General features: G+C 39.3%; 1 protein-coding gene across 5 annotated transcripts in view; it reads left to right on the forward strand.

Annotated features, from left to right (window-relative positions):
- Positions 1–26,413, forward strand: part of nrxn2a (neurexin 2a) — a 104,492-nt gene that overhangs the window by 62,654 nt on the left and 15,425 nt on the right. For 3 of the 5 annotated variants that reach the window (XM_055226730.1, XM_055226731.1, XM_033978009.2), the window contains one exon: positions 23,059–23,240. In XM_055226730.1, the coding sequence (XP_055082705.1) occupies positions 23,059–23,240 (182 nt within the window). Of the gene's footprint in view, positions 1–9,665; positions 11,081–23,058; positions 23,241–26,413 lie in introns of those variants that run through there. The other 2 variants (XM_033978011.2, XM_033978012.2) reach the window with 1 other exon arrangement.

Genomic DNA, 26,413 nt, shown 5'->3' on the forward strand with positions numbered 1-26,413 from the left:
TGTTCGGTAGAAATTGGAAATTCCAGGGCTGAAACCATCTAAATGATTCTAGTGAAGGTGTGTGGAGTTTGGAGCACTTCCTGTATTACCACATGATGACATCACAAGGTGGAACAAGGTGGAACAGCTCCAAGTGTGTTTTTGATGAGAAAACATTACAACATAGATCAGAAAATAGTGTAATATGGGTTCTTTAAAGTCAGTGGGAAACATTGAAGTGAAGTTGAAGTTTGGTGGATAAAGAAGTACTCTTAATCTCTATCTGTGTAATTATAAACTAGCATCTGTACGCAAACAGACAGAGCTTGAGTTATTTATGCTTGGATTTAATTGACTCAAAAAGACGCAACCAAAACAAAATTATCTCTACACCAACAAGCAAAGCCAAATCACAGTTATACATTTGACATGTTTTATTGGTACAATTACAGAGCACTAAACCTCAATTGTTAGTTGTTTTGAGATAAATAGATGTAAAGTTATTCAGCATCTATCTCCCCTATGCCCTTGTGCTAAAGGTGGTTTATTTTTGCATATGTAAAATATACTCAAGAATATGAATGGATTTCCAGGAATTGCGTTGTAATCCTAAACATAGTGCGATCTCCCATGACATGTTATTATTGTATTCTGGGTGGCACTGTCAGGCAAAGTGCTAGATCATATTTACCATGGGTGTAATGACGCTCTCAAATCACATTTTTTCGTACTTTCCTTCAGATTTTCTTTTGAGTGCGAGCACCCAAATGAGCTGTAGTCCAATTAGTTTTATCTACACAAGTGCATCTCCTATGACAAACTGTTCCAATTAGAAAACAAACTAAATGTTGGAGTAATTAAATTGACAAAAAAATAAATAAAATCAAAGATACATAGACATGATTATGTGATTATTCATGTGCCAGAGAGCCCCTCATGTTTGCACCATTTGACGCTTCATCATCAGTAATCACATGTTTCCTGAATGCACCAGGTTTGAGCCTGTGCAGGATGTGATGTGTCACCTTGGATTACAGGTTTACACTTTGAGTCACATGTTTCAAGCTTTAAAACGAGCTGACATAGAGAAGACAAAAGAAGGCAGTACGTAATATCACTTTTGTGCATCAAAATAATAAGACCGTGATTATAAACATGAAAAGTCTTGCTTCCAAAATATCACCATTTGTGTTTTGCATACCTCTATACCACATGTGTCAAACTTAAGGCCCGCGGGCTAAATGTGGCCCTCTGTATCATTTTATGTGGCCCTCGACAGGGTAAATTAAAAGGTATGATGATCTTAAAATGTCATTTTATCAGGAGGCACGCAGTTAAACAGCCATATTTTACATCTTTGCAAATGCATATGTAATATGTGTAATTTGAAGAAGTACTGAATACAGAAACAGTTAATTAACAATTTTTTAAAAGTAGTTACATGTATTTTACATGTGGCCCTTTGACAGCAGTATTTTTTTTTTTTTTTTTAATGCAGTCACCATGTCTCTGTTTATTTGTGTTTGGACACGTCGTTTAAAGTCCTTACAGTGGAGGCTGTGGTTTAATCACGGCATATACTGTAGATATTGTCTTACCATGTTGAGCTGTGTGTCAAGTTGGCCTACACAGCCAAAACAAAGATAATATCTTTATGACTCACCAACGCTGGATACTGTTAAATGTTAAAGTTTTAGAGGTCCTCAGTGTATCAGACTCTTGCCGATTCCTGTACTTTGTTAAGACTTTCACCGCTGTACAAACCTATTCAATTTTAAATATTTGATAGATTACTGACAGTCGATCCATTTATTATGTATGTGTTTTGGAAAGAAAGAAAAGAAGAAAGAATACTGTCCTGAAGTAGGGCCAAATTATTGCCCTATTGTTAAGGGTCTCGAGTTCCTTTCACACAATCTCCAAATTCCTCCCATCACAAGGGCCTATAGAATGTGTATATGCCATCATGACTGAGCATTGTGGCTGTATCATGCTCAATAAAAGCACATCCATTTCTCCATGTCTTCCTCCTCTCCGTCTCCGAAGACCAGCCCTGTCTACAGCAGTGTCGGTGGCCTGATAAAGGGCTAATCCCTCACTCCCTCCATTTCTCAGCTGTATCCTATTAAACTTACAGGGCTTTTAAAAATTGACGTTCAGCTCAAGCTCTCGTAACCACTGTTGTAGTCCAAACCACACTAACCGAGACCAAACTGTGACTGAGACCATCTTACACAGTTGAATGCATTGTACTGTGAAACTGATACTAGCCTGTCCCTGCGATTAACACTAGAAGACTAGCTAGTGATCAAAGTCATAAAAACAGCAGCGTATAAAACGTATTTCACACAGATCTTGTTTCGGTTATAACACAATTAGTTTTACAGTTTAAGTCTTTACCAACAATTTTATGCTTTCAGTTGGTTTTATAATTTGTAGAAAAAGATTCACAATGACCAGAAGTACCATGGTATGATGACCGTGACCAGAAGTACTACAGAATGATGATTGTGATCAAAAGTAATATAGTATTATGACCATGACCAGAAGTACTATAGTATGATGACTATCACCAAAAGTACTATAGTATGATGACCCTGACCAGAAGTACTATAGTATGACGATTGTGATCAAAAGCAATATAGTATGACGACCCTGACCAGAAGTACTATAGTATGATGATCGTGACCAGAAGTACTATAGTATTACGATCGTGACCAGAAGTACTATAGTATGACAGTGACCTCTAGTATGATGGTATATTGTGGAAATGTATATCTTATAATCCTTAATGAAAACAATGGGATTCCTTTGTTATATAAAGTGTCATATACAACACATGGGTTGTACCTTTCTTTGCTGTGCAGAGATTGGAAACAGCATCAGTGATTAGATCTACTCTAGGGGAGGCACACATGGAGTGAAACAGACTTCAGACTGCTCCTTCCTGGTTATTTACATTATTTGTGGCGTGAAAGGTCTGATGAACAGAATAATTCTTTCATGAACTCAAAGCAGTGAAAAGGGTTGCTTTTTCCTTAGACTCAGTGAAGCACATGAGCTCTGTCAGTACTGTCAGAAGCCCATTCTCATGGTACTGATACCGTCACTGTGGCATTTTAATACTGCAGTATACCTTAATAGCAGTTATTGTCCATATCTTGCTGCTTTTAGAGAAATAAGTCTTTCAGCGTTGTGTATGCTGTATGTATGTTTTTCTGCTGTATTCTATTGTCACTTTTTATTTAGAACCGCAGTTGTGGGCTCTGTGTTCCTGTTTGTCATGTCGTGGTTATTCTCTCAGCTCTTCTGACCTCATTCTCTGTATCTGGCTGTACCCGAGCTCTATTTTCTAGTGTAGCATGCAGTAATGTCTGAAGTCGGACCAAATGTGGCTCTAGGTCACAGAAAGCCGCCGTGTACATAGCTGCTGCACTGGCTGTTCCTGTATCTCCTCACGCGTTCATAAACACACTCTCACTTTTTATTGCTCTCCGTCGCTGTTGTGTGCTGTAGTCTTGATTTTTTGTCCATGTACAACACAGCACTAGTCTCAGCACACTCAAGAAAAACTCATTTTTTTTCTTTCCAGCCAATTCATTTTGATAGATTGTTCACTCTGTTTCCTTTGTGCTCAACGAATAATAAAACGAGATGTGCTAGACCGGTCCCCTTTTGTGAGTTAAGACCTTGTCCCTTATACATTGTTGCTTGGAAGCATCTGTGACTCACACGCATTTAGTGCATATAAATACATTCATTATACATATGATAGCCTATTATGGTAATAATAGTCATTTGATTTCTTGTCATTTACAAACAGCCCTATAAGTACAGTGGTGCAGTGTTTCCACTGCATAAAGCCACCCATACCCACTGTTGATGTGTTGATGCTCCTGTAGCACCGGCCTTTTCATAGCTGTCCTGCACCTCTTGGTGGCACAGGCCTATGTCACACCCTTGGGTGTGTCTTGCTAGACCTGTGTAATGCCCCAAAAGCGGCCAGGACCATTTGAAATGGAAACACTCCCCGGTTGCCCCCCCTCCCAGCTGTTCCGCGCCAAGGTGGACTGTGCTAGTGGAAATGAGGCTTTACGGTCTCCTAGCACTGCACTGTAAAATGCTATTTATTGTTCTGACTCTATTATATTCAGTAATTATAGGGGCTCTTGCCAAGGCAACCAGTACAGTGTGTTTAAAGCTTGTCAACACAACAACAAACCACTGATAATTGTTGTCTGAGGTGTGCCATGCAGTAGTGTGTGCTCCTGCCCCTCAACAAGGAGGTTGTGGGTTCAATTTCAATTAAATTTCTATATATTTTTGTATAGCCCAAAGTCACAAAAAGAGTTACAGGGATTCACAAAATTGTTGATGTAACCAACCATTCTCCTCTGTCTGTGAGGAGAATGACGTTTGCTCTATGTAAGTGTTAGTTCTACAGATCATCCAAAATATGGATTAGTGGAATACAAATTAGTTACAAAAATACAGTCATCTAAGACACTATCAACAAATGACCTTTTCTGCATTTTTTGTCCAGTTTTGTTTTTACAGCAGCTGAAGCCTTTGTAGTGTCTTACATTCTTTGCCCCTTAATGTATCGTAATTAATAATACACATTAATAAATATATGTTCACCGTCCTAAGGGCATCAGTGGTCCATACAGATTATGATTACATTTCAATTTGAAGGATGGAGTCACATATACTTAACATCACTAAACAAATTAACTTCATGTGATCTTTAAGTGTAGTTATTTTTTTTTTTTTAAACGAGCAATCTTTCCTGATATTTTTTGGGTTACCACATGCAGTGAGCAGATGCCGTTTTATTTATCATGTCTTTATGAGGCCTGGGTGAAATCTTGTGTACTGCGGAAGATGGAATGGTGTCTCTGGAGAAGGGGAGACACCTCAGCCAAGCAAAACGGTGGCCTACTTTGTTGTTCCCTCTCTCTCCTCCCTGCCTTTGAAAAGCCATAATCGCCCAACATTTGGCCGCACCTCTTATTCTCTTGATGTTCGACATTTAGAACTGTTCATATTTGTCTCTTTGCTTCATCTCAGACATTTCTTGGACTTTGTACCAGCATTTCCTCTATTCCAGTTTGTGTGTCGGGGATGGGAGGCTAAACTAAACAGGCAGTCTATTTTTGCAAAGCGAGCAGTGTGCAGCCAACAATAAGCAACTACTGTCACACGTGGCTGCCAACACACCAGTGCCTCTGCAAAATGTGATAAATGTGCTAAAATAAGCATTCTAAATATGGAGGTTTTAATGCCTAAACTTTTTCAGACAGCTTGACCTCCTTAAGTATTTGTTAACACTATGTTTTGGGGACTGTCTTGCACTTAACAACTGGGTTTTGATCCTGTTCCTGTGAGCAAAGGGCCAAGGGCACAGCCGTATGCCTAGAACAGCAACAGAACATCACCTAGACACGTTGTATTTTTCTAAGGCTCATACCACAAACAGTAAATGAACAATTGATTAGGTTCTTAATTATTACAGTGAGATGTAGCTTTGTGGATTCTTACAGTTTTTAAAAAACACTTCAGGTCTTTGCCATTTCAAGGTCAGGCCAAGAATTAGTCATTCACCAGCTTCCCTTTTACCAGGCCTTTTCACAATTTTATACTGAAATCAGCCTACCTCCTAATGCACAAAACTGCATGTCCTTATACTTGGTTCACACCCACATACTCACATGTAAATTTGATTCAACTTGAAAGCTGTATACTTGACATTCCACTATATTCTCCACACTTTTCTTGTTTCCGCATGCAAAGCTCCGGCTTATTTTAGGTGTTGTCGCTTTGAGCCTAATGAAATCAACCGAACATCACCACTGCAGGCCATGCCTTTTAGAGGATGCTCGCATTATGAGTAATTAATCTGAAAGTGCTATGATTAATCCTGCTACTTTACCCCCTGGGGCTAGACTGCAAAAATCTCCTCTCCCGAGAACAAACAGCTCAGATTTAGGTCTTTAAAACGCCACGCACATCTCCTCACATCACACCAGGTCTGCACTTGGCATGGGAGGCTCCTAAGAAATCTGTGTTCATATAGAAAACAGAAAATGTGTTGCTGTGTGTCACTTTGTTGTGTATAGTATCTAAAAGAGGACTGAAGTAGCCTCTAGGAACATATCAAAATGCAAATCCATGTTTTATTGGATCAGCATGACAGAAATGGCTCTTATTCACACGTACAGTATGATACAGATGATTTGGCCATGAAAAGAGAAAGATTTTTAATTTAAATACACATAATTATCCAACTGGAGGCAGAACTTAAAATGGTCACAATGGAATATTTGGCACCCCTGTATTCAAAATGGATGACCTTCAAAATGTTTTAACCGTATATTTTAGAATTGCCAATGAAACTTACTCAATTAAAGGTCACATTATGTTGTCTCCATAGATATCCTATATTATGTTGGAATGTTCCACAGTATGGCATTCAACTAATCTATCTTGCGTTTGTCCAATAACAGGTGTTTTATTGCAAAAAAAATGTAAAGTAAACATGCATTCTTACAGTGAACTGTGCCACTTCTTCTGCACACATCTGACCTAATTTGGCTTGTGGGTGTAACTTGCCTTTAAACATTTCAGGCAATGCAGTAATATCTCCATGGACACAAGTACTATCCACCAGAAAAGTTACATACTGCACTTTTAAGTTAGTCTTTATGTTCCACTGGCCCATTACGACAACCAAATTTCCCCCAAAACAATATGTATATATTAGTATGTATGTATGTATGTATGTTAGTATGCATGTATATGTATATAAAGCCCAGAAACCCCAGCCATCACCATATATTTTCCAATGTAAAGTAGATACATTTGTTTTAAAGGTAGAAGATGCGTGGGATGGTCCTATTAGGTAACCAAGGACGGCACAAGGTTACATGCATAGCTGCTAACTTTCCTCTTGTTGTCCAGATCACATGGCTTTCTTTCATCATATAGAGCAGACCTCCAGCTCGTAAATTGATTAATGCAGGCCTTTCATTCTCGACAGCCCGGTGCCAAGATATGATCACTGCCTGGGTAGACACTCGTGCAGTGGAGAGGCTGACACTGAGAGAGGCGCGTGTGCAATAAATCATTCACTTTTGATGCTCTTCCTTACAGTAACTGAGACAGACAGGGAATTCATATTCTTAATGTAAGTGGTGCACAGGTGACATGACTTGATAGGGGTTGGCATGTTTTGCCTATAAATCATTTAAGTTCATTTTTAACCAATTTGTGTTTATTGCTTATGGTAAATGACTTTAAATTTTCTGTAGACGCTGTACGTAAGGGTGGGAATATGATTTTTATAGACTCCTTATTTGCTTTTGAATAATGTTTCTTTTTTAGCGCTGTATCATTTTGTAAAAATAGATGTGATGTTTACCAAAGCAGAGAAAATTGCTTTTAGGAATAAATTCGCATTTCCAATTCAGTGCCATTTACTAATGTTAAGGACAAGGTGGCAAATTGGCTATGTTTTATGCTATGAAATCAGAATAGAAGGGTACAGCTCTGCAGTTGTTTTTGGAGAGTGTTGGGTTTGGAGAGACTTATTTTACACTATACATCTGTATTTAATGAAGAAGATAAGCACAATTTTACATTGTACTTGTACTATAATCTAAATCACTCCAGTTGTGACAGATACTGAAATGGCATCTGTGAATTTGTGTGATATTTGTATATATCAATATAATGATAAATACAGAGAACTTGGTCTTAAAGGTGCACTATGTAACTTTTCTGGTGTTACTCTGCTTCACAAAGTATCAGATGAAATGTACCCTAAGTCCACTATTCCCATATTCACCTGCAGTTCATGCAAGAGGACTGAAGGTACAGAGGCATTTCAGTTAGCTGCAGGCCCGTTAGCTGCAGATGAATATCTATGCTGGGCGAGTGTTGTGCGCTGCCCCTCCCGTGTGCTTTGTGTTGGATGCCCCCCTCCCCCCCGACCTGCCTGAGTAATGGCCTGCGTCGCCTCCTTGTCAGTGCGAGAGGGGCGGCTGCATGGCCCGCCCTGTCCTCCTGTTTCCACGCGTGTCCTTTCAGCTGCTCAGGCAATCCCAGCTGATATCTCTATCGACCGCGATTCAGCCGATAGCGCCACACTTTCCTCCCTTCATTCTTTCTCTCTCTCCCCTCACGCCCCACTGCCCATTTCTAATAATGTGTAATTCTCCCCAGTGTCAATACATACCAATTCATTTTGCAATCACGTTTCCCCACCCCTCCAAAAATCCACAGCAGTTCAGAGAGTGTCAGAAAGCGTCTGAACTGGGATAAGTCATGGCGGGGAATAAGTTCTGCATGGTTAAACAGCATGAGAGAAGCGAGCTAGTGAGCGCTCTAATAGAGGAGTGACTTGTGTACAGATGGAGGTAAAGCAGGCAGGAAACTGATGCATACAGAGCTGGACAACAAGGAAGTAATCATGTGGCACAAAGGATGGAATATTCAACTGTGTTCAGAGGGCACCCCATAGTTACAGCTATGAAGCCATGTTTTGATTGGGTAGTGAGAAGAGTGAAAGGTTTAGATATTAAGGATCCAACTTTAATAAAAAAAGAAAGGCATCAAAGTGTTCCATTTGCAGCTTGTAAAAAGTGGTTTAACAGAATTGTCGGCTTGCTTTTCCTCAGAGCTTGCGATTATTTAAATTGGTAACTTTTTATCAGGTTTTACCCCCTCGTGCAATTTATCATCATTATCATCTCATTATTTATTTATCCTTTGAACCAGGACAAAATCCTCAGTGTAATCAGTCCAAAAAAGTCAATCCATTGATCTCCCAGCAGATTCACTAAAAGACAAATTACTTTCTAAGCTTAGAATTGAGCATTTTTACACTATTGTTTTGCCCATTTTGATACAGACTTTCCATTTGTCCACGCTTGGGAAAGATAAAATCACACACTTCATTCACTTACTTACGCCTGTCTGCTTTCTGGAGTTTATATAATTATTAAAATGTCAAGTAAACAATTCGATCCAATGTGAGTAATCTGATTTATTTCTGATTGTACACAAGGTTTGACAAGGCAAATTATGCAACACAAAAGATTGAAAGTTATTTTACAATTAATTTTACTTTAATACAGTACAATACTTGAATACTTCCAAATACAGCAGCTTCTCTAAAAGTCTATTGATTCACTGTCATGTCTTCAGTTGTTTTTGCCGATGAGCTTTAGCTTTAGAGATCTAATTATCGAGTTATCAGATTAGTGTTGTTATTTAATTTTACTGGCCATATAAATGCAGCCAGTACCTCTTCCTAAGTTAAAATGTCCAAATCTCCGGCCTCCCCTCAGCTCCTCATGAGTGTGTGATCTGAGTGCATCATTTGGACAGTGTGTTGCAGCTGTATCCCGTTGCATCTCTGTACATCGATATGAGCTCCTCGGGTCTGCTCCCTGACAGCTCACCTCGCTGGCTCCTCCTCTGCACCATAAATCCTCTCTGTTCTCTGCCATTGAATCTCTATAGCATGTATTTATTCACTCACATCCTTTTCTTCTGCCTTCACCGTTCCCTTGTATGTTAGCGCCGTGCCTGTTTTCTCATCCTCTGTCTCTTCTTCCTCCCTTCCTCTCCTCTGCTCGCCCTCCCCTCTCCCGTTCGCTCTCACATACACACACAGACACACACACACGTACTCGGAGCTGTGCTGGATCACAGCTTCTCAATACAGTATGTCTTCAAACGAGCTGCTTTTCCCTCGCTTTCATTAGACGGACGCTCCAATCCAGGCGTGTTTTTCTACGGGGGCTGCTGGATCTATTAAAGAGGCGTCGGTGCTTTTAATTAGCATAATTTTCGCTGCAGCAGTCCGAGGCGGCGTTGGGATCGCTGGGATGTGAGGGCTGGAAAAAGTCACCTGCCCGCTATTCTTCTTTTTGAGATCTGGACTGTCGACACGAATAGCACCCGGACAAGGTAACAAGGAGAAAAGGAAAGGAAACAAGCGCTAAGAGTAGGAGCCTCGGTAGCGGTGATGTTGGTGACGGTGGTGAGGGGGAATGCAGCACTAGTCTTTACTGCATGAGACTGAGCAGGTGGAGCGTGAGAGAGGCGCTTTTTGAAACAGACACACACCGCTGCATCTGCGCCAGAGCTCGGGGTACTCAGGTTTTTTTTTTCTGCTGAGAGCAAAAAGGGAAGCTGCTCTGAAATTCATTATTTATTTTGTGGATTTTCTCTTTCTTTAGCGCGCTGCAGCAGTCTCTTCTCCCCCTCCCTATCTCGGCTGGCTCTCTCTCTTCTCTTCTCCAGCAAGAGGGGAACAAAAGCACTGGTTTCTGTGTTAGCCAGCATCACTACATCGATGATTATTTTTATCAGCCCGTTCAAGTCTTTTTTCGGCTAATGAGATGTGGCGCGTCCTCGTGGATGTCCCCCGGCTGCGGTGCTTGCACAGAGGGCTGCTGTCTTCACCTCACCCCCAGCAGTACCTGTGGGCGATGGAGCCTCTTATCAGAATTCTTGTCACATGAGGAAGCTACGTCCTGCCTCTTCTCTTTGCAAGATATGGTGAAGCCTGCTTGAATCTCCACCTGGATTTGCCACCCCTCTTTTTTTGGATGCTTTTTTGTTTGGAATAAACTCATTGTACTTTGATAGCCAAAATGTTGAGTAGAAGAACTTAAGCTGCAGTTTCAGTTCCTTCCAAAATTAATCTTATTTTTACATTTTGGGATATATTTCTGACTAAACTAAGGATTCGCTAAGGAATGAAATTGATCACTACTGTCATGCTAATTGGTTTTCAAACAACACTCAAAAGCAACCGACTGGCACGCATGAGGATTTGATATCACCATGGCGCCGGCACCCTTCGCCCCTGTATTGGGCCAGCCGGGCTTGAGCCTTGGCATGGGCCTCATGTACTGCTCTAGACTCTTCCTGTGGTTCGCCCTGCTCACAGTGTTCCCCATTCAAACCGGGACAGCACGTGTGTCGTCCAGCCTCAGCACCACCCACCATGTCCACCACTTCCACAACAAACATGGCACGGTGCCCATCGCCATAAACCGGATGCCCTTCCTCACCAGGGGGGGACATGGTAAGGCCTTTGTTGTTGCGCTGCTGCCCCTATACGCCAACTCCATAACTGCTATTTTTGCACAATAGAAATAATTAATGGGTTTGACTGTGTGTTGTCGTGTCATGGGAAATTTAGTGATGTGAGGATCTGCTGGGAGATGTGTCTGTCTAGTGAAATCCAAATGCATAATGAATCCTTTACACTAGCTTTGTGCATCATTACACACCCTTATCGGCCCATCAGTATCACTGTAGCTCGGCCTGTCCCCCGCGCTGCTCTCCAGGATGCAGAGAAAGCACATATCAATGGCAATGGTGAATCATCCAAGCAAATCTTTATCTTTTTTTCTATGAGATTGTGTCTGTTATAAGAAACGAGATACATTCTGGTATAGAGGACGGCTTCATATTTACAGGCCTCCAGTGCTTTTTCTTAATCTACTGTCAATTAAAGAGTGCAGTGGATTGATGTCTTCTTTACATGGGATTATAGTTATGACAGTTTAATTGGCTCTCTCAAAATGCTGACAGTGAAGTCGTTACCCCTTAACACATTCGCTTTGAAATTTCAGACTAACGTTCTCAGGCCTGATACTTTCATACTTTGCACTTTTTGTAATGGGGCCAAAAATGTGATGAATTACATCTGTGCTATTATAGGCTATATCATTTCAGGTCTGGCTTTTTGCAGGAGCAGCACAGGCTGCGATCAAACAAGCCCACAGTAAAACCACTTCAAAGAACACACTGATAAATTTTCAATTACCTTTATTGTAGATATGCTCCTGTAGGTAGTGGTCCAGAGTTTGCTATAGAGCTATTCTGGTCATGTCCACAGTAAACCAGCCCGTTACACACATGGTTAATGGTAATTGGTAATTTGTCTATCACCAGCACTGGGCGGTTATGTAACGGTTTACAAAATCTCCCCTGTTCTTATGAAAACAGTCTCAAGTGCCACTTTGATGAATAGGAACGTATGATTTTTCAGACACATCCATTACTCTCTTGGATTTGCGTTTGAGCGTCAAGGCTATCCAAAGACGCCTATGAGCCCAGAGCTATGGCTATTTATAGGCCGCCTTCCCGGATGCAATGCACACAGCTACCATCCTAAACACACACTCTATTAGTGCGTACATCGTGTGGTACAGGTAACAGTGTTTGGGGAGCTTCTGTTGTTTACATTTACATATACAAGGCCATGTAGGCATTATGGAGGGCTGGAGAGAGTCCAGTCCCAAGCCTGGATAAATAGAAAGGATTGGATCAAGAAGAAATCAAAATAAAATCTCAGCAAAGGAGTTGAAAGGTTTGATTTGAGACAGATGGGAAAGGGTGTGTGTGTGTGTATATATGTCTGTGTATTTTTATGAGCTGGACAAAAAGATGTGTGGATTAAAATTCTATCTTTAAAAATGGCTCTCCAGTGCCCCCTGCAAAGTTACAGTGGGCTGTAAACATTTATCTCCAACATGACACTGGAAATATTGAATTACATGTCAAGCTAAGGTTGATATGCCACTCTCACACTGCTGGGAGCCCTTCTGCGGTCACAAGGGTTGCAAGGGCCCTTTTCACTGCTTGCAGTTTTAATTTTTTCTAATTATTTTCATTGTATTTTCACCACAAAATGTTTTAGTTTTGCTTTTTAGCAGTTGCAACATTTGTTTCATTTTTATCAAAAAAAGGCAGTGGAACTAGAACCCAATGTTCCCAAGGGCAAGGTGAACATTTTAATTAAAAGTTTGCACCTGTATCTGACAATTTGTTGCTCATATACGGAGATTATCTAGTACAAACAATTAACTGAATTAAATTAAATTTTAAATAATTAGAATAATGTATGTTTAACCCTGTATCACCTTGCTCTCATGAAAATAAACATTCATTCTAGTTACTATGAGTATTTTTAGTAACATCTGGTAAAGACTCACAATTTACATTTTTCCATTTAGAGATTCACTTTTCCTCAAAAGTCATTTAACAGTGGAAGGGAAATGTTGCTGTAGCTGCAAAATACAAAAATGAAATGAATCTTCAAAGTTGTAATAGGGGGAAGTTGGCATTGGAGTCTGTGACCAGGCTATTACATTTTAAATGAGCCGTAAAAATGTGTGTGGTTTGGTCGCACACAGAGAGAAACACATCCACATTTACCTTATATTGTGTGGAAATGTAAATTAAAAAGCTATTATTCCTATATGTCTGAGATATGTGCCTAAGCAGAAGAAGCATTTACCCCTGAATCATATGTTGTGCATAAAAATGATTCTGATTAAACCAAGCCAAGTTGCACAGAAAATCTATAATATTTTATTAGATATAATTTTGTTTGTTTTTGACTAGATGTTTTACTCTTGGGCAACAATGTGATTATGATTTGTGTTTTCTGAATGCTTCTGATAATAATATTAATAGCCCTTTACAGTAGGCTGCATGTCTAGCTCTTTATTGCCCCTCACTTATCAAATTCAAACTAATAGCTTTTGCTGCAAAGTTCCAAAATCACTTCACAGTGGGACAGTGACACAAGGGTTGTTTTCATTTTTTTTTTTTTTTTTTTTTTTTTTTTTTTGGACCATCTCTGTTAACTCAGAAGAAATATCATGAGTTGCCATGGTTATTTAATAAAATCGTAAAACATCTCCCGGAAGATCAGATGAACTTTACTATGGAGGAGGTCGAATCTCATGAGCGATTGATGTTTCAGTAAAAAATCAGATAGATACTAAATAATTAATTCAAAAAGTATTATAAGGGAAGGAACAGACAGAAAAAGATACTGTAATAGCATAGTAACTATGATCAGAACAGGTGTTACACTAATTACTGTAGGGAGTTAGTACATAGTAGGAACTGTTTTAGTGGCACCATTGGTGAAGATAGAGAAAGAAGTATCAGAAGGACTCTAGTGGGCTACTACTTGTAATAGGCATGTCACAGTTGTAGTATCAGTGCAGTACCAGCAATAGTTTGTGTTCAATAGTTGATAATCCACAAATGTTGAACGTTGGTATTATTTGTTAGAGATTGGCTCCACAAACTTGCCATATTAATATTCAAAGTCCTTTCAACTGTCAACAATTTCATCTTCTGAACTGAATTATGGCGTCACGTTCTGAAGTGATTGTGAACAAATCATTTCACTTTTGTTCATTTGTGCCAACAGGGAAGACGCTGTACCTTGTGCCAGTGTCATAAGGCCCGGTAATTACAGAGATTAACCATAAACCAGGTCAGCAGTCTGACAGTTTAACAGCAGATTGTACCGTAACATTCTGATACGTCCTAGAGCTCAATAGTAGTTGATACAAAAATGATAGAAATGTTTGGGTTTTTTTACTTCTATCTGCGTAATATCATCTCGAGTTACAATACTTCCCCGTCATTGGAAACTTTGAGTACTTCATCCAAGCGACACTCTCACACAGTTGGCATTGTAACCCGGTCGTGTCGTGATTTCTCAAACTGTCCTGTTCTGGTGGTGGGTGTACTGCTACTGCTGCTCCTCCACTTCACCCACTTCATTTACAAAACATGATTTATGCACCACTCATTCAAACTATCTCTAGTTTGCAGTGTGTGAGAGCCCTGACCACCACGTACCCCGGAGTCCCCACAGACCCTGCACTGTTGTGGCCCCACTTCCTGTTCTCATTCTCTCACACATTCAAAAATGTTCTGCAGTTTATCTGTCAGTTCAGGCCAAATCTTCTGGAGACACATTGTAGGAAATGGTGCTCTCACTGACCGTATCTTCCGGGACAATTCGATATTTCTACACTCATTCTTGCTTTAACCGAGGAAACTTTATCCTTAGATCAATGTTGCAGTCTTGTTTAGTGGCTCACTATCATCCAATGCAGCGTCTAGTTGTTTTCTTTTTGTTTTTTTTCAAGAGCCAGAGAAAGCAAACTGACAGGGCCATCGTGAGGTCTATCAGCGAGCGCTCTATTTTCTCCAGGTCACATATTACATTACCCTGAGGGATGATAGCGGAGCAGGCGTGCACACAAACACCACCAAAACTGGGAAGAACAAGTTGTAGGGACTAGCAAGAGACATTCCACCAAATATAGTTTTACTTACTAAAGTGAACCTGATATTTCACATTTTGATTTATGGCACAATGTAAAACTGCTTTGAATACAGAAATGTAAACCAGTCTGGAGCTCTGTCCTAAAAGCACAATAATAATACACTGTTATAGCATTTTTATCTTTTATCTCACTTTATACGCCCTGGGAGAAACTGCCTAAAGTATGTCTCATTCTATTAGTGCAGTATTCTGTATCTGACAATGCTAAAAAAAAATCCTATTAAAAGTTACGTTTATAAGTTACATTAAAAGTAAAAGAGGGAAAATCCAACCATGGATATAAAACATACATCTACCATTTTAAGATGATAAAAAAAAGAATTTCCCCTTGAACTATAACATCTATTTCCATCATTGTATAATATAACAATGGTCTATACTTTCCTCTCTGTTTTATATGTATTAATTCTTCTGCACTTTCACTGCGCGTAAACTTGAAATGAAAAAGGCATCATTGTTCCCAGGCTTCAATCCTCGCTGAATAAAACAGGGTTCTGAGCAGATTCTGATGTGAAAAACACAGATTTGTTGCCTGTCAATTTTGAGCTCGGGGTCTTGTAGAATCCACGGCAGCTTTTGCTCTGCTGTGTTTACGCTCTGAAGGTTAGCATTGAACACCAGAGATAAACTTGTAATTAAAACGGTTTGGCCTTCACTGTCCGCTAATGAAAACACGAGAGTTGAGAAATTACGAGTAAACTTGACATGTTTATTTACAAATATCACCATGTTTTTTTCTCAACCATTCTTCAGCATCTCCCATAAAAGTGTCCCGGTATGGTTCAGGAACAAAAGAACCAAATTGGAGCAAAATTACAGCCATCGAAATCCAAGAGCTTTCTCAAAAATCAACCATAAAAAGCCTGGAGTGTGCAGGTTGAAGTAAGGTCGTGAGTCACTTGGCATTTTGATTTGTGGGTCTCGAGATGGAAAGTTTCATAAAAAAAACGTTGCAGCTGAATAGAATACATTAACCATTTTTTATGCTTTGTTATCTGCAGAATAATCATCACTTCATACGGAAGAATGGACTGATAATGAAATACTGTATGAGAACAATAATGCTTACGATCCTTTTCCAAACAAAGAAACAAACATCTTCAAATCAGATGTTTGTCTTTTAGTATGAAAGATCTGGCTCAATTTCAGAACTAATAGAAATTTAATTATTGACGTGACACTATTGTGTTGTATGTTGTTGCTACTGAGACACTCCAAATGGTTAGAAAGGCCATCTGACATAAAAACCTAAATAAATCAAACTGAAAATAGCTTCTGGATGGAACACGAAACATCTTGATCACAAAAACTGTGTCCAGATGACCATCGTTGAAACCGTCTCTATATTTACGCACTAAATAGAAATAAGATCCTGTTTGGGACACTAAATAAGTAACACAACCATCCACTTTACGTCCCTAAATAGTATGCCTGATCTGATTTTTAATGCTTTGAGTCAAGGTGAAAAACAAAATGATGTGAAGTGTTATAAAAGCTACAGCGCTGATCATTTGGTAAATATCCTCCTGATCTCATGATGAAGGTTGTTACATAAGTACAGTTCATTTGTCTTTGTACTTGCGATTCAAGGATGTGGTTTCATGGTAATAGGTGAACCAGCTCAAAGAACCCAGACATTAGGTTCTCATGCAATGTTAAAGAGGCTCTAGTTCAGTTATGGTACAGTAGTAAAGTAACATTGTGTTCCTTTTCTTAACATTTTTTGGTAAATATCTTGAGCACCATCTTTCATTTAACTACCTCTTTGTGAAATGATCAAGAAGCCTCAAAAATGTGCCAAGAAAATGATTAGATAGAATTTTACTGTCACTTGTTAAGATCCAGGATTATGCAATACCTATTCTCACTATTTTTATGTATTTATTTAAGAATAGCCTTTTGAAATTATCCATCTCTTTTTCAAGGAGGTAAGTATAGTTTTAGTAGATTCTGTGCCTTTGTGAGATTTTGTGACTCAGTGGAAGGATCCTAAGCCCACTGTACTTCACATATATTTTTTCCTCTACATGAGAAACATTGCAGAGTTGGAGACCAGCACACACATAGCCCAGAGCGCTCCTCCTTTGTCAAAAAGTATTCTATTCCAATAACCACCAATGTCTCTGTCACTTGTGCCGCACAGCCAGGGAGAATACAGTATTTTCATAGTCTTGCCTTTGACTTGAACTCTTTTGCCACAATTCAAATACTGAAATGCCAAAAAGAAAGAAAAGGCTTCACGTTGTTGAAAGAAAGGGGGGGTCGTCCGAGGCACACTGGGCTGCAGGCATACAATTTTAGACCTGACACAGCGGATCCATCGTTTCAATAGAGAATGACTACACACTATAACGCAATAACATTTCAGCTGCTCTGGCTGCCTCAGAGTGTCCCAGATGCACTCTAGATCTTCTCTGTGGATTTTAATTGATCCACATTGACGTGATTGATGTGATGTCTTATGGCCGTATTTACCGCTCTAAGGAGATGACGCCAGATTGGAGCTTAAGAAACATATTTTAACTCGACAGCCACATATCTGTCTTGTCGAGGCACTGGGCGGCACTATTCATTTGAATCATTTCCCTGAGATGCATTTAATGTCAGTGGGAGAGATCGGCTTCAAATGTCTTAAGTCAAACGGCAAATTCAGTTTATGTTTAGGCATAACTCAGCATTTTCACAAAATGACATCTCCTTAAAAAATTCATGTGTTTATCTGTGTAATCGATCAGTTTTGTTTTGCCCTAAATGTCTTTTTTATGTTCAGCAATGGCCTTCATTGCAAATTGTGAGCTGTAGATCACACAGAGGAAGTAATTGACTTCAGTACTCCAGGGATCGGATATGTCCACATTACTCACAGTCACAAGTAAAAGTATTTTACAAAGATTGTCACTACTGCACTTATAACACTCAAAGCCAATGATCAAACTACTGCTATTACTACTACTACTACGGCTACTACTACTACAGCTACTACTCCTGCTACTACAACTACGGCTACTAGTGAAAGTGGAACAGTGACATAGTAACAAGTGTGTTTCTTAGATTTCAAAAATATTGTTCAATGATAAACTGATTAAAAATAGTTTTTGAATGTATTTACTTGGTGACGATGCACAAAAAACTTTAACCATTTAAAACAAAATATCTCATGGACAAGTTGATGTAAAATTTACAGTTATGTGGCTATGTCTTACAGCTTGTGGTCATATTTCATAGATACTACGCTTGTGTTCTCTGCCTATGGAGCAACAAAACAATCTTAACCTTCAACATCAGCATAAATAAGCAAAAGGGAAATTCATTTTTGCCATAGCTTCAAAAAGTAGTTGATTATTCAGCCCCAAGGACTTATTTGTTGTTGTTGTGGTTGTTGAAATTAAGCCATTAGATTGATATGACAAGCTTGGGCCAACCCCTAACAAATAATGAAAGGATTCAACATTTGTGAATCATAAGTTTGGAAATTTATATAAAAAAGGTAAATCTTGTACATAGTTATATAGAGTTGTACAGGCCCCTGCCCTCCATCTGAAACTATGATATAATCAAACTCGTGTTTATTACATTGAGCTGACTAGTCTGTGTTGAGCACTTAACACATTGCATGTAGTTGTCAAGGCTTCAGTTACCAACAACCTTTTAAAGGGCATGAATGAAAATGTTTCTCATACTTTTAAGGAATTATTGCTAATTTAAACTTAACTTAACCCTCTGCCATTTGCATATGATTCAACGAGGCATCACAATCTCCCACAGTCCTTTGAAAAAATACCTATTGCCTTTCCCTCCAAGTCTCTTTTCTGCCACCACTTATAGATTTTGCCAATATTTGTGTGATTCACAATTGAGTCTACGTTCTTAGTCCAAAATGAAGCGTCCTGTAATATTAGCCATGGTGCATCTACTTCATCACTTAAGCCTCACTATACTCCTCGGTGACAGCAGGCTAACACAGGCCATCGCTGCTGCTCTTAAAACTGTTGTGCATTATGCAAATTAGCAGCAGTGTCTCCGGTTGTGTTTTGCAAGTCCTATGAGCCACCGTGCCACATTGTATCTTGTGTATTCAGCGGGCCGCAAATGAAAAGGACTGCATGTCGTGAGTGGGTAGCAAGCGTTTTGGCACAGATAGATAATCCATATTGGTGCAGTTGTTGAACAAAGAGCTGGAGGGAGATGACAGTCAAGTTCAATATTCTTATAGAAAACGATTTAGGGAATAAAGCCTCAAATGTTCAAAGAACCACTTTGCTGTTGTTGTATAGCCTAGAGATGCAGAGATGCCATTTGATTTTATTTCCATGTATTGTGCATATATATGTGTGTGTGTGTGTGTGTGTGTGTGTGTGTGTGTGTGTGTGTGTGTGCGTGCGTGTGCGTGCGTGTGCGTGCGCGCGCACGCGGGTGTGTGTGTGCGCGTGTGTGTATGTATATATATATATATATATATATATATATATATATATATATATATATATACATATATACACCCACGCGCGCATATATATATATATATATATATATATATATATTTGTTTTTATGCATGTTAAAATAGCCCTTTTTCATTATTTTATGGTTTAGAGATGCAATTTCTATTGCTATTTATTTTATTTATTATTTTATTATTTATTAGAAGTAGAACATTTCTTTGGTCAGTAGTTTTGCAATTTTAGTTTATATATGAATCCAAGAGTCGCAGAGCACTGTTATACTGCCAGGCCTGAAAAAATGTAAAAGGGTTGCCTCTAGAAGGATGTGTAGCATAAACAGCCTGTTACAAGTAGATAAGACTTATTAGGCAGCAAATGAATATTGCAGCTCTTGTTTGGCCTCTTGTTTGGTCTCTTGTTTAGTCTTTTGTTTGGTCTCTTGTTCGGTCTCTAGTTTATGTTGGATTTCTATAATGCACAGTGAGCATCACAATTGGTAATGAATGTGCTTGAATATTAGGCTCACTAAGAAGCCATTGATTAGCTGTAGTGACCCATGAATAGGGCAGGCTGCAGTATGAAGGCATTCTGTCGACCCATAACCCTCACATTTGAAATCTACTGCTTGGTATAGTGCTTGTAACACTCGTAGATGGCACTTGTGATGGTGATAAAACGCCTCTTCAATATATTGTGCATTTAATTACAAGGCTTCCCCAGTAACAAGCGTGTGGTTTACAGTCCCCACTTCTGTGCCAATCTCCCAGGGAGCCATGTTAACTCCAGCACAGATGTATCGCCGGGCCATAAGAGACGAGCGCTCCCAAGAGACACGCGGCAGAAAAGGGGAAGCGATAGAGCTGTGGAGAGATAACTGCTTTTAAAGGAGGGCTTTATAGCACTAATCCCAACCGGACTGATTTACAATGTGCTTTATTTGATGCTGCAGATGAGTGGTGATACAAGGCGACAGAGAGGGGCAGGAATAATGAAGAGTGCTATGACTTATGCAGGCACTAACACGTCTGTATGTGCGAGCGCAGGTGTGCCAGGTGGACATGTTTTATTCAACATAAAGACCACAGCACAGCTATAGCTCATACTTCCATCTCTGCTCCATAGTACAGGACTGAGGGGGTATTTATAGAAATGTTTTGAGTTTGTTTTTTTTACAGCTTGTAATCATTAAGCTTGTTGTTTTCATTAGACTTAATTAATCATGAACAAATAGTTCATTAATAATGATCCAGGCTTAGTAGGCCTGTCATGATAATTATAATATTGACTTCAATACATGATAGATGGAACAATTATTTTGGGGGATCAATATTTATCATGGTGACTTTTCTTGGTACTAGCAGAGAAGTTTTTCTTATTTTTTGTACTTTTCTGAAGATTTGAGCAGTAAAGACTACTGTACATACAGAATGATATTTTGGGGGCAAATCCTGCTTTAGGGTGATCATGTCAGTGACATAACAGCATTGAATATGATCAGTTATCGATATTTTCTTCATCAATATACTGCACTTCAAAATGTATTATTGTGACAGGCCTAAGGCTTAGTATATACTTCATTCATACTCTACCTCCTAACCCTAACTCCTTCATTTAGTAGTTACTAAGCCTTCATTAGGACCCTAACCTTAACCCCTAACCTTTAAGTAGGTGCTAAGCCTGAGTCATTGTATTTTTTCATTACGAATGAAGTTTTTCTTCTTTCTTTATTAAGGTTGCTTAAGGTGTAGATGTTTTATTGCATCCCAATTACAGGATTATTAAAATAATGATCACGTAACTTCTTAAAAGGAGAAGGTTGGTCATTATCCAACTTACAGAATATCTATTAAAAGACATTATAACGTTACTTAATATATGGCTTAATTTAGAGGTGAGTAAACCTCTACATGCTGTATGAGGCAGATGATTCCCATCAGGGAAAAGCCCAAAGGAAAGAAAGTGATGACCAGGTTACTAGCTACAAGACATCACGATCCAATTATACAGTGTTAGGGCAAATTCTTGCTGCTCTTTGTACACTCTTTGTAATTGCATATGTTTCTGTAGAATCTAAGAAATTCAGTCTGTGTCAATCATATTCTCCTCAATTGTGTATTTAGTTTAATAGATCTGCTCAATAATAACACATATATAGCTGCTGTTGATTCTATTGCTCCTATGCATATCTATACTCACATACAAAAGCAGTTCTTCAGACTGAATCAGTTTGTAAATCTTGCGTGGTCAATGTGGCAACTATTGATATCGCCAAGGCAGCATCACTCGTAAACACTATGATGGCTCATTAAAATTTCTCCTCATTTCTGCTTACACTGAAACACAGCACAACGCAATACTTATAGAAGAATATAATGAACTGCGGCAGTCCAATTCATTTGTGACATTTTAATAGGTTTCTCACTACTGTAGAGCGTCTAGTTTACCATAGAAAGATAATGAGTAAAAAATCCATCACCACAAACTGACAATAATTAATCAAGATTCAATCTGCTGGATCATGGCTATATGCTTAAACACTGACTTTTGAAGAGACACTACAGAAGGGAAGCAGCTTTATAAATGCACCCAAAGTCTATACCACCGGGTCTTTGAATGCTAAGAAAACATACAGAATGCTGTTAAGCAGTATTTCCTGCTATTGCCTATGTATGAACATTAACACTGTCCTACCTTTAACATTTTCTCTCACCTACATTATTTTATTTTTAAATGTTTTTTTTTTTGTTTTTTTTTATTAGTCTTGGCAGGTGTAAAAGTTTGTAGATTCATTTTGACATGTATTTGAAGGACTGAACAGTTTTAATCATTAAGAGGTGTCTCATTTGCAGACTATCCTGGTGAGTCTAGTGTTCGCACAGATCCTAAAGACATGTAAATCTTATTAACACCGGTGGATTCACCACCAGGAGACATGAGACTTGGGATAATGCTTGAAAGTGAGAAGTTCAGTCAGTTAACAGATTTAAATCCATAAAAAAGTGTGTTAGAATCCATTAGAAAGATGTTTTAAAATTCACAAGAAAGTGTGTTAAAATAGGCAGTAAGTAAAAGTGATTTAATCAAAGAATGTGCAAGCAAAATCACAGCCCATTTTGTTTGCATGTCTTAACATCTTTTGTACTCTTTGGTGTCAGTAAGTACATCATTTTGTTGACAAGTGTAAAGTCAAAACCTGGTTAGAAACCAAGTTGACATGTTTGTCAAATAGCATTAAAATGTATCATTTCAAATGAGTGTTTTACTTTTACAGTGGAATAATGCAGATTTTGGTATAACCACATAATACCTTTGACACAGTTGCTGCTCCATATGCCTTAGCATGGGCTGTTAATGAGCATCACCTTATTTAGTATGTTTAGTATGTGTTGATGTGTTAAGTGTTGATTCCGTTGCTTTCTCTCCCCTCCTCACACACTCTCTCTCCCTATCCCCAGCTGGGACCACGTATATCTTTGGTAAAGGAGGGGCTCTCATCACTTACACCTGGGCCCCAAATGAGCGCCCCAGCACCCGAGCGGACCGCCTGGCCGTGGGCTTCAGCACGCAGCAGAAGGATGCCATCTTGGTGCGAGTGGAGAGCACCCACGGGCTCGGAGACTTTCTTCAGCTGCACATAGTGAGTACAGGCACAGATGGCACCCAGTCAAGATACTGTCAATGAGCAGGACATAATGCATAACTCACCTATAGCTGCAGCACAGGAGTGCTGTGCAATGGGCAGTTAAATGGAGCAATGAAAATGTGTTTACAATAGACTTCCTCAGTTTGTCCACACACCTTGCAAATGTTTATGGTGTTCACGCACCAATATGATTATTAAGGCAGGGTAGTAGATAATAAACGATGTATTAGACATGTAAAGACTAATCCCATGACTAAAGACAGTCTTTCTGCTATCAATATTAACTGCTGATCAAAAATAAACACATAGTTTCACATGTTCCAATTACCAGGGTGTATACTTTTTTCAGTCAATTTCCTGAAAATCATGCTTACTGCAGTTTAATACAAAATTGTCTCAATTCTTCTTAGGCATTACATTGTTCCTTTTGAAATTTGTTGATTTAAAGTCATCCCGCTCCAGAAAACATTTGTAGAAAATGACCAGGCCACTCCTGCTGTGGGTCATATGCACTAAACAAGGTGAGCCAAGAAGGTGATCAAATTCTTTACCTAGTAAAAATAAGCTGCTTTGTATTCCATGCAAAAGCTAAGTCTGAGAAGCATTCAAGCTATGTCTCCCATGTCCATATACGCACACATAGACCCAGATGTAATACATAATTCATTATTCTAGCCAGTTCTGAGCTAAAATTAATCCAGACAAAAGGGAGACGATGCAATCAAGCTAAGGATAAACATGTCTTTGTGGATGAAGGAGTGTGAGTGTCGACATCTGTGCATCTCGTCTTTTGGGAGAAGGGCTTCTTAGGATCCAGTTCTGAGACAGATGTGAAAAACAGAGCAAGGATCTGTCAAAGTAATAATTAAAGTGCACCTGTTGCCAAAGCATAAGGCCGTGGTGAGAGCCTGTCCTACAGTAATACGCCAGAGTCAAAATGCTGAAAGGAAGAGAACTGAACCTTAAGATTTTGTGATACTGTTTGAAGAAAAGGTTTTTAGTGTAGAAAATGCTAGATATTTTTACTTTATTTATTTATTAATCTTAAAGAGGGGGCTTCTATTAACCACATGACATATTTAGATCACCATGTTAGTCTTTATTGTTTTGAAAATGCTATATTCACTGAAAACAACATAATAACAGGTTTTATAAGTTTTACTTTCATTGCATCTTGAAAATGATGCAGCCAAGATGCATTGAAATGCATCTTGGCTGGAGTTGCTGCTGGTCCTCCAATGACCCAACCCCCTGCAAGCCGGTCCCAGGTTCCAAGCATTCCAAATCCCTTTGGAAGTTTTGGGGTGGTACGGATCACTTTATGGATTGGAAATGCACAGGGTCCACACATATATATGTATATATATATATTCTGGACTGAGATGTCTGATGTTTTTCCTGGGGTGCCACTGCACTGATGCCTTCACCTTCCAGTCCTTCTCCAGCTCTTCTTTGAGCCCCTGGTATTTCTCTAGTTTCTCATGTTCCTTTTTCCTGATGCTCTTATCACTTGGTTCTGCGATGTCCACCACAAAGGCTTTGCTCTGTTGTTTATACACCACCACAATGTCGGGTTGGTCCATCACCATTCTTTCTATATCTGGAGGTCCCACAGGATCTTGGCTCGCTCATTTTCAACTAACTTTGGAGGTGTTTCCCACCTTGACCTTGGGTCTCCAGTCCGTACTCTGTACAGATGTTTCTGTACACTATGCCTGCCACTTGGTTATGCTGCTCCACGTGTGCTTTCCCTGCAGCATCTTACTCTCTGCAGTTATGTGCAGGATTGTCTCAGGGGCTTCTTTGCACAGCCGACACCTTGGGTCTTGTCTGGTTTGGTAGATCTGGGCCTGTATCACTCTAGTGGTCAAGGCCTGCTCCTGTGCAGCCAGGACAGAGGCGAGTGCCTCTGTTCAGTATGGCTTTCTCAAACCAGTGGTAGGGTCTCTTGATATCAGCCATTTCAGTTATGTTCCTGTGGTACATCCCGTGCAGGGGCTTGTCCTTCCATGATGGTTCCTCCAGCACCTCTTCCTCTGAACTCCACTGTCTGAGACATTCGCTGATTGCGTCATCTGTTGGGGCCTTGTCCTTGATGTACTTATGGATCTTGGATGTTTCATCCTGGACTGTGGCTCTCACACTCACTAGTCCTCGCCATCCTTCTTTACGGCTCGCGTACAGTCTCAGGGTGCTGGATTTGGGATAGAACCCTTCATGCATGGTCAGAAACTTTCGGGTCTTAATGTCTGTGGCCTGTATCTCCTCCTTTGGCCAGTTTATGATTCTTGCTGGGAATCAGATTACTGGCAGGGCATAGCTATTTATTGCCATCTTGATAAATAGAACAGTAAACTTATTTGTTTGTTATTCTTTACCAGTACCAGCATGAGCTATAAGGGGAAGTATATTTTGTGGGCACTGGGTTTGGCCATTGTACTGAGAGACAAAAGCAGCACCTTTATAATTGCTTTATGTGGATTTTATTTTATGTGTCGCTTTAAATGGATACCCCTGTCTTTACTCATAAACAACAAACAAGACACATAACTGTGTGCTACTGTACGACCACAGACAAGCTAAAACTTCAATTTAATATTAAATAGCTTTTTTGCAGCTCTGATTTGCCTCTCTTTATTTCAGGAAACGAGATGTGACAAATGTACGTAAAGCATTTAATGACTTTTTAGATTTATTTTTTTTAAGTCAACAATCTAATAATATCTCTATGAGTCATTACTCCTATAATCAGCTCCAATATCTGTGAGAGATGGTTCCTCTTTGTGACTTTACTTTTGCGTGTGTAAAAGTATAAATGATGAGTCAGGTTGTACGCATTGCCTAATTATACCCAACGATCACTTTATATTTACTGTGTGAGGCATGGTTCATATTAATAAAAAAGAATGATTCAACCAACTTTAAACAAATATCACTGTGAGAGGAAGTTGTTTTGCAGTCAATGAATTGTTTTACATATTCATTTAGTATAATTATCATGCTATGTTGTCAGTTTGTATTAGATAAATATATGCTTGCAGTTAATGTCCTTGGTTTGTGCCAGTTTGGGAACGTGTTTCATTTTTACTAAAGAGACAAAGCCCTGTGTTAGGTTAGTTATATTTGTTTTATGATACAGATATCTCTATCTGCATAAGAAAAGCACA

The sequence above is a fragment of the Periophthalmus magnuspinnatus genome, chromosome 14 (genome assembly GCF_009829125.3).
Source record: "Periophthalmus magnuspinnatus isolate fPerMag1 chromosome 14, fPerMag1.2.pri, whole genome shotgun sequence".
In the NCBI taxonomy this organism is placed as follows: domain Eukaryota; kingdom Metazoa; phylum Chordata; class Actinopteri; order Gobiiformes; family Gobiidae; genus Periophthalmus; species Periophthalmus magnuspinnatus.